This window comes from Pongo abelii, chromosome 9 (genome assembly GCF_028885655.2).
Source record: "Pongo abelii isolate AG06213 chromosome 9, NHGRI_mPonAbe1-v2.0_pri, whole genome shotgun sequence".
Lineage (NCBI taxonomy): Eukaryota > Metazoa > Chordata > Mammalia > Primates > Hominidae > Pongo > Pongo abelii.
In genome coordinates, this window is record NC_071994.2 from 11,882,972 (window position 1) to 11,898,067 (window position 15,096).

At 50.6% G+C, this 15,096-nt stretch overlaps 2 protein-coding genes and 1 non-coding gene across 3 annotated transcripts; all 3 read left to right on the forward strand.

The window, feature by feature from the left end:
• Window positions 1-4,973: 4,973 nt before the first annotated feature.
• Window positions 4,974-5,164, forward strand: LOC112135682 (U2 spliceosomal RNA). Its single transcript, XR_002916930.2, has one exon. It is a non-coding gene; the product is annotated as a U2 spliceosomal RNA (small nuclear RNA).
• Window positions 5,165-6,677: 1,513 nt separating this feature from the next.
• WDR74 (WD repeat domain 74) lies at window positions 6,678-14,448 on the forward strand. The gene is made up of 11 exons (XM_002821634.5): window positions 6,678-7,326; window positions 7,405-7,511; window positions 7,598-7,719; window positions 11,330-11,405; window positions 11,525-11,671; window positions 11,834-11,935; window positions 12,838-12,938; window positions 13,034-13,089; window positions 13,428-13,573; window positions 13,691-13,747; window positions 14,228-14,448. The coding sequence occupies exons 1-11, from the start codon at window positions 7,263-7,265 to the stop codon at window positions 14,405-14,407; spliced, it is 1,158 nt and encodes a 385-aa protein (XP_002821680.2). The 5' UTR covers window positions 6,678-7,262; the 3' UTR covers window positions 14,408-14,448.
• TEX54 (testis expressed 54) lies at window positions 14,448-15,040 on the forward strand. Its single transcript, XM_054524215.1, has one exon. The coding sequence runs from the start codon at window positions 14,537-14,539 to the stop codon at window positions 14,981-14,983; it is 447 nt and encodes a 148-aa protein (XP_054380190.1). The 5' UTR covers window positions 14,448-14,536; the 3' UTR covers window positions 14,984-15,040.
• The last annotated feature ends 56 nt before the right edge of the window (window positions 15,041-15,096 follow it).

Genomic DNA, 15,096 nt, shown 5'->3' on the forward strand with positions numbered 1-15,096 from the left:
AGGCCAGGTGCAGTGGCTCACGCCTATAATCCCAGCACTTTGGGAGGCCGAGGCGGGCAGATCACGAGGTCAGGAGATCGAGACCATCCTGGCTAACATGGTGAAACCCCGTCTCTACTAAAAACACAAAAAAATTAGCCGGGCGTGGTGGCAGGCACCTGTTCCAGCTACTTGGGAGGCAGAAGCAGGAGAATGCCGTGAACCTGGGAGGTGGAGCTTGCAGTGAGCCGAGATGATGCTACTGCACTCCAGCCTGGGCGACACAGTGAGACTCTGTCTCAAAAAAACAAAACAATTTAGAGGCTCGGCACGGTGGCTCATGCCTGTAATCCCAGCACTTTGGGAGGCCTAGGTGGGTGGATCACTTGGTTAGGAGTCCAGACCAGGCTGATCAACATGGTGAAATCCTGTCTCTACTAAAAAAAAAAAATACAAAAAAAAAAAAGGCCGGGCATGGTGGCTAACGCCTGTAATCCCAGCACTTTGGGAGGCCAAGGTGGGCAGATTACAAGTTCAGAAGTTCGAGACCAGCCTGACCAACATGGTGAAACCCCGTTTCTTTTTTTTTTTTTTTTTTGAGACAGAGTCTCGCTCGTCGCCCAGGCTGGAGTGCAGTGGCACGATCTCTGCTCACTGCAAGCTCCGCCTCCTGGGTTCACACCGTTCTCCTGCCTCAGCCTCCCGAGTAGCTGGGACTGCAGGCGCCCGCCACCACGCACCCAGCTAATTTTTTGTATTTTTGGTAGAGACGGGGTTTCACTGTGTTAGCCAGGATGGTCTCGATCTCCTGACCTAGTGATCAGCCCTCCTCGGCCTCTCAAAGTGCTGGGATTACAGGTGTGAGCCACCGTGCCCGGCCTCCACCCTGTTTCTACTAAAAAAAAAATACAGGCCGGGCGCTGTGGCTGTATCGAGACCATCCTGGCTAACACGGTGAAACCCCGTTTCTACTAAAAATACAAAAAATTAGCCAGGTGTGGTGGCGGGCGCCTGTAGTCCCAGCTACTCAGGAGGCTGAGGCAGGAGAATGGCGTGAACCTGGGAGGCGGAGCTTGCAGTGAGCCGAGATCGCGCCACTGCACTCCAGCCTGGGCGACACAGTGAGACTCAGTCTCAAAAAAAAAAAAAAAAATTAGCGAGGTGTGGTAGCGGGTGCCTGTAATCCCAGCTACTCAGGAGGCTGAGGCAGAAGAATCTCTTGAACCTGGGAGGCAGAGGTTGCGGTGAGCTGAGATCACACCTCTGCACTCCAGCCTGGGCGACAGAGTGAGACTCTGGCTCAAAATAAATAAATAAATAAATAGCCAGGTGTGGTGATGTGTGCCTTTGTATTCCCAGCTACTCAGGAGGCTGAGGCAAGAGAATCACTTGAACCTGGAAGGCAGATGTTGCAGTGAGCCAAGATGGCACCACTGCACTCCAGCCTGGGCAACAGTGTAAGACTCCCTCTAAAAAAAAAGTTTAGGCCAGCCATGGTGGCTCACTCCTGTAATCTCAGCACTTTGGGAGGCCCAGGCGGGTGGATCACTTGAGGCCAGGAGTTTGAGAGCAGCCTGGACAACAGACCACTGTCTCTACAAAAAACATATAAATTAGTTGGGCATGGTGGTGCGTGCCTGCAGTCGTAGCTACTCTACTCAGGAGGCTGAGGTGGGAGGATCACTTGAGCCCAGGAGGTCAAGGCTGCAGTAAGCCATGATTGCACCATTGCGCTCCAGCCTGGGTGACAGAGCAAGACTCTGTCTTTAAAAATTAAAAAAATAAAAAACAAAAAATAAGGCCGGTCGCAGTGGCTCACGCCTGTAATCCCAGCACTTTGGAGGCTGAGGTGGGCGGATCACTTGAGGTTGGGAGTTCAAGACCAGCCTGACAAACATGGAGAAACCCCATCTCTAGTAAAAATACAAAATTAGCTGGGCGTGGTGGCACATGCTTGTGATCCCAGCTACTTGGGAGGCTGAGGCAGGAGAATAGCTTGAACCCGAGAGGTGGAGGTTGTGGTGAGCTGAATGGCGCCACTGCACTCTAGCCTGGGCAACAAGGGCAAGACTCGGTCTCCAAAAAATAATAATAAATACATAAATAAAAATAATAAAATAAATAGTATTAAATAAAATAAAAGTAGGGTGTAAAATGAGGCAGGACACAGGCAACTACTGTTTTTATATAAGTCTTTTAACACTAGTTGACAATTTAAGGTATATTAGTTTCATGAAAATAAAACATGAATTTTAAATTTTTATTTCATTTTATTTATTTATTTATTATTTTTTGAGATAGGGTCTCCCTCTCTCACCCAGCCAGAGTACAGCAGTGGTGTGATCACGGCTCACTGTAGCCTCAACCTCCCAGGCTCAAGCAATCCTCCTGCCTTAGTCTTCCAAGTAGCTGAGACTCCAGGCGCGTGCCACCACACCCGGATAATTTTTGTACTTTTGTAGAGACAAGGTTCGCCATGTTGTCCAGGTTGGTCTCGAACTCCTGGCCTCAAGTGATCTTCCTGCCTTGGCCTCCCAAAGTGCTAGAATTACAGGAATGAGGCCCTGGACCCTGCCCCTGTACTAGTTTCTTATTGCCCCTGTATTCGTTTCTTATTGCTGTTGTAACAAATTACCCACAAACTCAGTGGCCAAAAACAAAACAGATGTATCATCTTACGGTTCTGGAGACCAGAGGTCCAAAATGAGTCTCAATGGGCTAAAATCAAGGTGTAATGACAAGGCTGCATTGCTTTCTGGAGGCTACATGGGAGAATCTGTTTCCTTGCTTTTTCCAACTTCTAGCTGCTGCCCACAACTCCCTGGCTGAGGACTCTCTTCCATCTGCAGAGCAAGCCCTGGCTGCTCAAATCTTCCTCAGGCTGCATCACTCAGACTCTCCTGCCTCCCTCTACCCCTTATAAAGACATTTGTGATTACTCTGAGCCCACCCAGAAAATCCAGGATAAATCTCGCCATCTCAAAATCCTTAATTTAATAATATCTGCAAAGTACCTTTTGCTATGTAAGGTAACACATTTAGAGGTTCTCGCTGACCATCTTTGGGGTGGGGAGGGCATTATTCTGCTTTCTATCCTCTTTTTTTTTTGAGACGGAGTCTCGCTCTGTCGCCCAGGCTGGAGTGCAGTGGCGCAATCTCGGCTCACTGCAAGCTCCGCCTGCCGGGTTCACGCCATTCTCCTGCCTCAGCCTCCCGAGTAGCTGGGACTACAGGCGCCCGCCACCACGCCCAGCTAATTTTTTGTATTTTTAGTAGAAACGGGGTTTCACCGTGTTAGCCAGGATGGTCTCGATCTCCTGACCTCATGATCCACCTGCCTCGGCCTCCCAAAGTGCTGGGATTACAGGCGTGAGCCACCGCGCCCGGCCTCTTTTTTTTTTTTTTTTGAGACAGTCTCGCTCTGTTACCCAGGCTGGAGTGTAGTGTCATGATCTCAGATCACTGCAACCTGTGCCTCCCAGGTTCAAGCGATTCTCATGCCTCAGCCTCCCAAGTAGCTGGGACTACAGGCATGCACCATCATGCCTGGCTACTTTTTGTATTTTCAGTAGAGACGGGGTTTTGCCATGTTGCTCAGGCTGGTCTCGAACTCCTGGCCTCAAGTAATCCACCCGCCTCGGCCTCCCGAAGTGTTGGGATTACAGGTGTGAGCCACCACGCCCGGCCCCCTGCCTACTACTCTCTTGATGTGGCACCTCTCTGAAGGCTCTGGGTTTACTTATGAGAACTTGTAGAAATTTCTTTTACTAATACCAGTGTCATAAAATCATAGATTATCAGAAGCTTTGCTGGTTGACATTTTATCAGTGAGAATGTAATGCCCCACTCCTGCCTGGAGGATCTCAGCCATGCAAGACACTTTGATGCAAAGACACCGCCTCTATTTCCAACTCAGGTTAAGGGGTTTCCAACAGAACGATGCACGTTTATATTAACAGAGCTTCCAAGAAAGCAAGACCTTAAGTCCCTTCTCAGCCAGGGCCTCATATTAATCCCTTTCATTCTGGCGGGTTTGCTTTGATCGATTAAAAAAAAATCGCTCCATTTCAATTTTACCTACACTCTCCTCCTCCTCCTTCGCCCCAGTCCTCTAATGACTCTGCCTCTGCCTTCGAGGAGAGGCCCTGTGGTTTCTTGGTCGGACTTCCGGGTAGGATGCCTTGCCGCGTTGCTGGTCGGCCTGAAAGTAACTCTAAGGAGTGCGTGGGTCGGAGGACATCGGGGCTGAGGCGTCAGCACCTTTCTCCCACCGCGGGATCCCGGGTTTGAGGATCAGGAGCCTCCGAAATGGCTTTCTCAGGGCATCTTTCCCTCTCAGTGAAGGGCCAGACGGTTGCTGGTGGACAGTGCAAATGCAAGGTGCGGGTCGTGCCTCGCCCCTATGTCCTCAGTTCTCACAAACTCCGGAGACTGAGTGTCAGCATTTCCCCGTTTAAATGGGAAGGAAACAAGAGCCTAAGTACCAAGCCTCAGGCCATTAAGTCAGGAACTGGAGAGCAGGGAGCCCAACCTCCTTTTTTGGACTCCAAAACCTGTGCTTTGACACCCCGCCGCGGCTTCTCCCAAGAAAGGTCCTGGAGAGGGGCGCCGCCACCTGCAGCACTGTCCCGTTGCCCCCTGGAGAGCCGAAAAACCCCTAGGATGGGACACTAACGCCACAATCGGGGAAAAGGAGGCCACGCGGGCATTGAAATCACGACTGGTGTGTGGACCAATCCCAGGATCCTAAAAAAGCGAAAGGGGCGGGTTTATGCAAAACAAACTGAGCAGAGAGCAGGCGGGAGAAGGAGTAGAGGAGGCTTAAATAGGTCTGTTTCCAAGATATAGCCACCACTATAAAGAAAGAATAATGAAAACTGTGTTTCGGAATTATAATGTATTGGGAGATAATTTAACATTTAATGCCTAGACAGTTACCATAACCGTTCAAAAGATGGGAAGGATAAGGCCACCGAGGCGGCAAGAGTAGAAGTATCGCTTCTCGGCCTTTTGGCTAAGATCAAGTGTAGTATCTGTTCTTATCAGTTTAATATCTGATACGTCCTCTATCCGAGGACAATATATTAAATGGATTTTTGGAAGTAGGAGATGGAGTAGGAGCTTGCTCCGTCCACTCCACGCATCGACCTGGTATTGCAGTACTTCCAGGAACGGTGCACACCCCGTTTTCGGGGAATAACTGCGGTTTAATGAAAGACTTTAACTGAATGACGGAATTAAAAGTGTTTATAACTGTTCGGTTGTGTTATTGTTATGTGTTCGTATTGTTCGTGTGCTGAATTAGACATTAGATGTGTTTTCGCGTCTGTGTGTTTTGTTGAGGTCGAGCTTTGTTTCATCACTGAGGATGGAAAACAGTATCACTGTGTTGTCTCAAATAACTTTTTTGCTTCAGTATCACCGTGTTGTCTCAAATTTTTCTGCTTCGGTCTTCTGGGTAGTTCTGACTACGGAAGCGCTTGCCATTCGGTCCAGCTAGTGTTTTATATTTCTATTTTTTGTTTTTGAGATGGCGTATTGTTTTGTCGCCTAGGTTGGAATGAAATGGCGTGATCTCAACTCACTGCAACTTCCACCTCCCGGGTTCAAGCGATTCTCCTGCGTCAGCCTCCCGAGTAGCTGGGACTACAGGCGCCCGCCACCACGCACAGCTAATATTTATACTTTTAATAGAGACAGGGTTTTACCATGTTGGCCAGGATGGTCTCGATCTCTTGATCTTGTGATCCGTCCGCCTCGGCCTCCCAAAATGCTGGGATTACAGGCGTGAGCCACCGCGCCCGGCCTGTTTTGTATTTTTAGTAGAGACGGGGTTTCACAACGTGTTAACCAGGATGGCCTCGATCTCCTGAGCTCGTGATCCGCCCGCCTCGGCCTCCCAAAGTGCTGGGATTACAGGCGTGAGCCACCGCGCCCAGCCTGGTTTCGCGTTTGATGTGTTAAACCTAGGTCGCGCTCGGGGTTTCACGAGTGAAATCCTAGCACTTCGGGAGGTTGGAGCGGGCGGATTGGGTAATTCCAGCCTGACTAACATGGTGTGAAAAATCCCGTCTTCACTAAAAAACCAAAAGAAAAGTGAATCAGGACTGGTGGCGGGCGCTCTAGCCTGAGAGAGCAAGATTCCATCTCAAAAAATAAATAAATCTTCGCGTTAGATAAAGGGTTTACTTGTAAACTGGTAATTTGTTGCTTTTCTGTGTTAATCTCTAGGTAAAGTAGCGACTTCCCTCTCCTATTGACGCATGCGCTATTACTGTATTTCTACTGAGCGATGAGTTTCTCTGCATTTCTCATGTAGCATAGCACAGAGTACTTTTAGTTTTGTTTTTTTTCTTCTTTTTCTTTTTGAGACGGAGTCTCTGACGCCCAGGCTGGAGTGCAGTGGCGCAATCTCGGCTCACTGCAACCTCCTCCTCCCGGGTTCACGCCATTCTCCTGCTTCAGCCTCCCGAGTAGCTGAGACTACAGGCGCCCGCCACCACGCCCGGCTAGTTTTGTTTTTGTATTTTTAGTAGAGGCAGGGTTTCACCGTGTTAGCCAAGATGGTCTCGAGATCCTGACCTCGTGATCCGCCCGCCTCGGCCTCCCAAAGTGCTGGGATTACAGGCGTGAGCCACCGCGCCCGGCTGTCCGCCTCTTAAAGAGTAAACGAGGCCGGGCGCGGTGGCTTAGTAATACCAGCTGTAATCCCAGCTACTTGGGAGGCTGAGGCAGAAGAATCGCTTGAACCCGGGAGGCGGAGGTTGAGGTTGAGGTGAGAGGAGATCGCGCCATTGCACTCCAGCCTGGGCAACAAGGGCGAAGCTCTCTCAAAAAAAAAAAATCGTCGGTTTCCTTTCCTTTTCTCATCTTTCTTTTATGACTTATATTCCAGAACGAAGCCCCACACATCATTAATGATTTGAATCGTTTCTAAAGTGTTTCTTAAATCTTTTCTTAAATCGTTTGTTGTTTCTTGTCTAACACTCCAGAACACATATTACATAATGGAGCCGGGAGACAGACTAGGGCTGGCTTGACCCGGCCACGCAGTCCAGGAAAGGTGCTTTTCACCCCAAGTGCAAAATGATCAATGTATTCTTCCGATCTACATAAACAAGCACCTCCTGGTTTCATTTTCGTAAAGCAAAACAAGCAGGGAAGCTTTACTCTTTCGGCTCTTTAAACTTCCAGCAACTACACTACGCTGCATCAGACTCGACGCCCGCTGGTGACGCACACGCTGCGCCGGAAGTGCGAACTGTCTGCTTCCAGGCTTTGTCATGGCGGCTGCTGCTGCGCGCTGGAACCATGTGTGGGTCGGCACCGAGACTGGGATCTTGAAAGGTGGGTGGCAGGCTTGGGCGTCGGGAAGTGCAGGAGTGCACTCGCGCCCCTGGCGTGACTGACGCCCTCGTCTCTCAGGGGTAAATCTTCAGCGAAAACAGGCGGCGAACTTCACGGCCGGAGGACAGCCGCGGCGGGAGGAGGCAGTGAGCGCCCTGTGTTGGGGCACGGGCGGCGAAACCCAGGTGAGTGGCCGCTGGTCGGGCCGGAGCTGGGGGCCTGGGGCGCCGCAGCCTCGCTCTCCTCGCCATCTTGCCCTTCTTTGCCGCAGATCCTGGTGGGCTGCGCGGACAGGACGGTGAAGCACTTCAGCACCGAGGATGGCATATTCCAGGGTCAGAGACACTGCCCGGGAGGGGAGGGCACGTTCCGTGGCCTCGCCCAGGCCGACGGGTAAGACCAATCCCCTCGCTAAACTCAGGGCCGAAGGGAGAGCGTTGATGCTCCCTGAGGATACTGGAATGATGGCGACAGACAAACTCTTAGTGACACGGCTTTGAATGGGTGACAGGGACCTGGGTTTCTGCCTTATGTAGTTCATACCTGTAACACACATTTATTGAACACCTACTGAATTCCAGGCACTGGGCGAAGTACAGGGGCTGCCGGTAAAATTTCTGCCTTCAAAAAGTTCTCCTCCTCTAAGGTTTTTCACCTGACTCCATTATAAACCTCTAAGTAACCATGGGCAAGTCATTTAATAGTTTTGTGTGTGTGTGTTTGTTTTTGTTTTTTTTTTTTTTTGGAGACGGAGTTTTCCCTCTTGTTGCCCAGGCTGGAGTGCAGTGGCGTGATCTCGGCTCACTGCAACCTCCGCCTCCCGGGTTCAAGCGATACTCCTGCCTGAGCCTCCCGAGTACCTGGTATTACAGGCGCCTGCCACCACGCGCGGCTATTTTTGTATCTTTAGTAGAGACGGGGTTTCACCGTATTGGCTAGGCTGGTCTCGAACTCTTGACCTCAGGTGACCCACCTGCCTCCGACTCCCAAAGTGCTGGGATGACAGGCGTGAGCCATTGTGCCTGCTTGTCATTTAATAGTTTTAAGCAAGGCTGGGTGTGGTGGCTCATGCCTGTCATCCCAGCACTTTGGAAGGCCGAGATAGGCGGATCACTTGAGGTCAGGAGTTCAAGACCCGCCTGGCCAGCATGGTGAAACCCCTTCTCTACTGAAAAAATACAAAAATTAGCCGGGTGTGGTGGCTCATGCCTGTAATCCCAGCTACTTGGGAGGCTGAGGCTGGAGAATCACTTGAATCCGTCCTGCAGAGGGTGCAGTGTGCAGAGATCGCACCAGTGCACTCCAGGCTGGGAAACAGAGCAAGACTCCATCTCAAAAAAAAAAAAAAAAAAAAAGTTTTAAGCATTCATTCATTAATTCATTATTAATTCATTTATATTTTTTGAGACAGAGCCTCGCTGTGTCACCTAGGCTTGAGTGCAGTGGTGCATTCATGGCTCACTACAGCCTCAACCTCCCGGGGTCAAATGATCCTCCCGCCTCAACTTCCTGAGTGCCCGGGACCACGGGCAGGTGCCACCCTGCCCAGCTAAATTTTTAAGTTTTTTATAGCGATGGGGTCTCACTGTGTGCCCAGGCCAGTCTCAAACTCCTGGGCTCAACTTGAGCTCAACCACCAACAAGGTGATGTAGCTCTGAAAGCAAAGATTAGGAAGGTGCCAAGTGGTTGGATTACTGGCCCTGCTTTCTTCCAAAGATGATGAAAGAGGGCTGTGAAGCAGGCTGCATAGGTTTGGTGGTGGTAATTGTGACAGGTGAGGTCTGGAAAGCCTCTGTGGGGGACTGGATGTTTGAACTGGGTCTTGAGGGATGGATAGAATTTTGACTGGTGGAGAAGGGGATAAGGGTATTCTAGAAAGAGGGTACTGCCTGGGAGAGGCCAAGGACTGGGGGCATGTTACAGGGTACATAAATAAGATAAATAGCATTTGATTTGGAAGTTGAGAACAAGGAAGCATTTTTTTTTTTTTTTTTTTTTTTTTTTTAATATACGGAGACTCACTCTGTTGCCCAGGCTGGAGTACAGTGGCACAGTCTCGGCTCACTGCAACCTCCGCCTCCCAGGCTCAAGCGATTCTCTTGCCTCAGCCTCCTGAGTAGCTGGGATTACAGGCATCCGCCACCACACCAGGCTAAGTTTTTTTTTTTTTTTTTTTTTTTTTTTTAATTATTATACTTTAGGTTTTATGGTACATGTGCACAATGTGCAGGTAAGTTACATATGTATACATGTGCCATGCTGGTGCGCTGCACCCACTAACTCGTCATCTAGCATTAGGTATATCTCCCAATGCTATCCCTCCCCTCTCCCCCCACCCCACAACAGTCCCCAGAGTGTGATGTTCCCCTTCCTGCGTCCATGTGTTCTCATTGTTCAATTCCCACCTATGAGTGAGAATATGCGGTGTTTGGTTTTTTGTTCTTGCGATAATTTACTGAGAATGATGATTTCCAATTTCATCCATGTCCCTACAAAGGACGTGAACTCATCATTTTTTATGGCTGCATAGTATTCCATGGTGTATATGTGCCACATTTTCTTAATCCAGTCTATCATTGTCGGACATTTGGGTTGGTTGCAAGTCTTTGCTATTGTGAATAGTGCCGCAATAAACATACGTGTGCATGTGTCTTTATAGCAGCATGATTTATAGTCCTTTGGGTATATAGTTTTTTTTGTATTTTTATTAGAGACAGGGTTTCACCATGTTGGCCAGGCTGGTCTGGAACTCCTGACCCCAGGCAATCCGCCCACCTCAGCCTCCCAAAATGCTGGGATTACAGGTGTAAGCCACTGCACCCGGCCAAGGAAGCATTTTAATACAAGATGGATACTGTATTAGGTTGGGATTAAATGTAAAGGGCTTTAAGTGGTAGGTTGAGAGATGTGCACTTTTATTGGTGTTGGTGAGTTATTCATTTATTGTTCTTGTTTTTTTGAGAGACGGAGTCTTGCTCTGTCGCTGAGGCTGAAGTGCAGTGGCATGATCTTGGCTCACTGCAACCTCCACCTCCCTTGTTCAGGCAATTCTCCTGCCTCAGCTTCCCAAGTAGCTAGGACTACAGGCATGTACCACCACACCCAGCTAATTTTTGTATTTTTTAGTAGAGACAAGATTTCACTATATGTTGGCCAGGGTAGTCTGGAACTCCTGACCTCAGGTGATCTGCCTGCCTCGGCCTCCCAAACTGCTGGGATTACAGGCGTGAGCCACTGTTCCTGGCCAAGTTATCAGTTTTTGAATAGGAAGTACCATAGTCAGCACTGGGAGCCTGTAGGAGTATGGAGGATGGATTGGAGACAGCAACTGGGAGACTTTTGCCACAGGTCAGGCAAGTCAATAAAGAGCCTGAACCCAGCTGGGGAAGGTTGGCAGGTGTGAGAAAGAACATAGGCACAGGCTGTGCAGATCCTGGGGAGACACTTGCTTGGACTTCTTGGGAGGGATATTTTAAGCAAGAGACTGACATTTAGTGCCTGAAACTCAGAGCAAGGAACACAAGAAGTTGGTGTTTGACTTTGACCAAACCCTAAATTCAGACCAGCCCTAGTAAGCAACTCAGGATTCAGATAAACCAGTACGGCCAGGTGCTAGACACAGCTGTGAACAGCAAAAGCACTCTGGAATATTACACAGTTGATTTCTAGCTGTGGTTGTAACATAGCTGAGTGGCAAATTAGTTTCTCAGCGCTTGTGTTTCCTCACTTGGTAAACCCTCACCCTGTTGAGAAAGTTGAATGAACAGATGAGGAAGCTGGAAGCTGTCAAGCCCTGCCTAGAGCCCAGTGACCTAGAGGCTTCCTTCTAAACTGGACTGTTAGTAGGGAATCTGGTTGATATGAGTTTGGGGCCTAGAGAATCCTTTTATACTTTTTTTTTTTTCTTTAAACATTAGTCAACTGTAGTAGTGAGGAGGAGAGAAAGATTAGAACAAGGAGTTTAAGCACTTAAAAAATCCCAACTCTATTCTTTCTCTGCAGCACCCTCATCACATGTGTGGATTCTGGGATTCTCAGAGTCTGGCATGACAAGGACAAGGACACATCCTCTGACCCAGTGAGGCTCCCCTGCCCTGATGGTTGGGGGAGGTGGGCTGGGGTAGGTGCCTAATGATCACGCTGGGGAAAGGAGGATTAAGGACTCTGGAACGGACTCTTATCTCCCATTCTTTATAGCTCCTGGAACTGAGAGTGGGCCCTGGGGTGTGTAGGATGCGCCAAGACCCAGCACACCCCCATGTGGTTGCCACAGGTGGGAAGGAGAATGCTTTGAAGATATGGGACCTGCAGGGCTCTGAGGAACCTGTGTTCAGGGCCAAGAACGTGAGTGACAAGAGTGTGAAGGAGCTGTTCCTGAAGTCGAGGGAGGCTGAGGCCATTGACTATGCATCAGAGACTAGATGGACTTAGGGGGCGAAGGGGGGCTGAAAAGAGGGGCACATCGAGCCCCCCATAGCCCTGTCCTCCAACTGCCCACCCCACCAGGTGCGGAATGACTGGCTGGACCTGCGGGTTCCCATCTGGGACCAGGACATACAGTTTCTCCCAGGATCACAGAAGCTTGTCACCTGCACAGGGTACCACCAGGTAAGGTGTCACCTCACCCCTCCCTTCTCCTGGGATAAAGCAGCCTCCTGGAGAAATGGCCCCCATGGTTTGGCACAACTGCCCTTCTCACCATTCTGAGCTCAGAGGAGCAAGCGCTTCCCTATCTGTTCCAACCCTGTCCCTGAGCCCATGACCTTCCTCTGCTGTATTCTAGGGTGGAGTTTCCTGAACTATGCCTGTTTTCCTCCCACCTGGAAGAGAGGAAAGGAGAGTGGATCCCCTTCACTGTGGGAATTATAGGGTGCAGGTGTCAGAGGACATTGGGCTAGGTGTTAAGAGAACTGGGTTCTGGTCCTGATGCAGCCTCTCTGATTTGCTTTGGGACCCAGGCCTGAGCCTCCCATCTCTGGCCTCAGCTCCTCAGCTTTACATGAAGGGCCCGAATGGGGAATCTTTATGGCTTGTCTCATTTGAGGTCTTGAGACACGGGCGGGGCTGAGTCACTGTATTTGTCCTGTTTCCTTTGCTTCTGCACATTGAAGTCTGATCTTGGTCATATGCCTCTGCTCAAAACACATATGAGGGCATCCTCTTTCCTCCTTCATTCAGGCTAACCTCTGCTTGAAATTTAGCACCCACTGACTACTAGACCAACTTGCTTTTCTGTCCCTCCATTCCCCTAGATGGGAGTATGGGGGGATGGAATGCTCACACACTTCCAACCTAGGGGACCTCTCCCCTCAGCTCTCTCCATTTATGCTGCTAAGCAGCTCTCCTGACACCCTGACGCTCAGAGAAGAGGCATACATCTAAGATGAGAAAGTTTTTGGGAGTGGATCACAAATAAGAAAGCAGTGTGCAGGGAGGGGGTGAGGATGCAGAGATGCCAGAGGGTAGGTGCAGGGTGAGGATACTTTTGTGATGCTTCAGCCTTCCTCTAGGTCCGTGTCTATGATCCAGCATCCCCCCAGCGCCGGCCAGTCCTAGAGACCACCTATGGAGAGTACCCACTGACAGCCATGACCCTCACTCCGGGAGGCAAGTGAGTGTTTAGAGGGGAAGGGGTGGGAGGGTGGGGCTTGGGAAGGGCTCCAGGAGGTTACTGCTGACCCCGCTTGCCTCTGGTCTCATCCTCAGCTCAGTGATTGTGGGAAACACTCATGGGCAGCTGGCAGAAATTGACCTTCGGCAAGGTGAGTGGACTAGGGTACGTTGGGGGAAAGGAAGGAGCAGGGAGAAGGGTCAGGATTCCCTCTAAAGTGGTGCAGTGGGGCCAGTGAGGCCTCATTCAGGTGCCAGATTGCCTGGGTTCAAATCCTGGTTTCCCTAAAAGCTGTATGACCTTAAACTAATTATTTCAACTCCCTGTGCCTTAGTTTCCTCACCTGCGAAATGGAAATATTAGTAGAAGCTCCAGTCTCAGGGTTTTGTTGCAGATTAAATGTTGAAATGGAAAGTGATTGGAACAGGAAACAATGAATGGTTGGTTATTGGCCAGCCAGTTATCATGGATGCTTCCCCCCTTCTCTAGGGCGTCTACTGGGCTGTCTGAAGGGGCTGGCAGGCAGTGTGCGTGGGTTGCAGTGCCACCCTTCAAAGCCTCTACTAGCCTCCTGTGGCTTGGACAGAGTCTTAAGGATACACAGGATCCAGAATCCACGGGGTCTGGAGCATAAGGTAAGTCGTCTCTCCCACCCCCAACTCATGGTCTTGTGGAGGCCCCGCCTCCTGTGCACCCCGTTCATGTTTCTGTCTCAGCATGCCTGGCTCCTTAAGGCCCTTCATCTTTTGCAGGTTTATCTCAAGTCTCAATTGAACTGCCTCCTCTTGTCAGGCAGGGACAACTGGGAGGTGAGCAGTTGGGCCCGGGAATGTGGGAGCCGAGGGCATAGACGTGAGGACCTCCCTATGGAGAGGAAAAGGAGGCAGCTGGAATGCAGACCTGGGACTATCTGTTTACCTGCCTGGTCACTTAATTTCTCTGAGAGGCATTAACAGTTAAAATCCTGAGAGGGTTATTGCCAACAGCATGGATGGGGTTGCTTTCTAGGAGCAGGGAATAAAGGTGGTGGTACCCAGAGGGATTCTTTCTCAGCAAGGGTCTCCTTCCCTGTGGGTTTGTCCCTGTGCCCCTGACTACTTTTCTTTTTTCTTTTTTTTTTTTTTTAACTTCTTTTTGTGGAGATGGGGTCTCCTTATGTTGCCCAGTCTGGTCGTTGAGTCCTGGGCTCAAGCAATCCTCCTGCCTTGGTCTCCCAAAGTGCTGAGATTACAGGTGGGAGCCACCGTGCCCGGCCCCCTTGACTCCTAAGCTTTCTTCCCACTCACCAGGATGAGCCCCAAGAGCCTCAAGAACCCAACAAGGTGCCCCTAGAAGACACAGAGACAGATGAACTTTGGGCATCCTTGGAGGCAGCTGCCAAGCGGAAGCTCTCGGATTTGGAGCAGACCCAAGGAGCTCTCCAAACGAGACGGAGAAAGAAGAAGCGGCCTGGGTCCACCAGCCCCTGACGCCCCTGTGCCCACTTTGTAAATAAACTGCTGAACACCCACCATGACCCTGAGCCTTTTGTGATGGGAGAAAGGAATGAGGGGTAGCTTGGGGTGGGGGCTGCCTGAGCTGGGGCGACGGGATATCTGATGTCACAAAAGCCGGGCCTGGAGGCAGGCAGGCTGGCGTGGGTGGCACGGAGTCCAGGGCCACGCGGGGCCATGGGCTGCTGCCAAGACAAGGACTTTGAGACGTCTGATGAGCAGTCCAAGGAAGCAGAGTCTGAGGACGGCAGGGAAGATGAGACCACAGACACACAAAGAGGGCCCAGGGAATGTGAGAGGGGGCTTCCCGAGGGTAGAGGTGAGCTCAGAGGCCTCGTCGTCCCCTCAGGCGCCGAAGGTATCGACTTGAACTCCCCGGACCATCCGACTCACAAGTCGAACGAAAGCCTTCTGATCACCGTGCTGTGGCGGCGACTATCCACGTTCAGTCGTCGGGGCTCCTCGCGCCCAAGCAAGAGGCAATCAGACCAGATTCGGAAGCAGGAGAGTCCGATCCGAGAAGGCAACCAGGAGGAGCCGGAGAAGGGATGACCCCAGACCTGCTCTCAGTCCGCCCCAACCTCCAGAGAATAAAATTTGCAACGTGTACCTGCACGACCACTCTGGGGGACTGGGCGCGGACACCACCGGGCAGCTGGTTCTTT

Excerpts from the sequence above, each read along its gene's own strand:
- WDR74 (XM_002821634.5), top strand. The coding sequence starts at position 7,263 with ATGGCGGCTGCTGCTGCGCGCTGGAACCATGTGTGGGTCGGCACCGAG. Across the intron at positions 11,406-11,524 it reads AGGACACATCCTCTGACCCA|CTCCTGGAACTGAGAGTGGG; the intron begins GTGAGGCTCCCC and ends CATTCTTTATAG. Across the intron at positions 12,939-13,033 it reads ACCCTCACTCCGGGAGGCAA|CTCAGTGATTGTGGGAAACA; the intron begins GTGAGTGTTTAG and ends TCTCATCCTCAG.
- TEX54 (XM_054524215.1), top strand. The coding sequence starts at position 14,537 with ATGTCACAAAAGCCGGGCCTGGAGGCAGGCAGGCTGGCGTGGGTGGCA.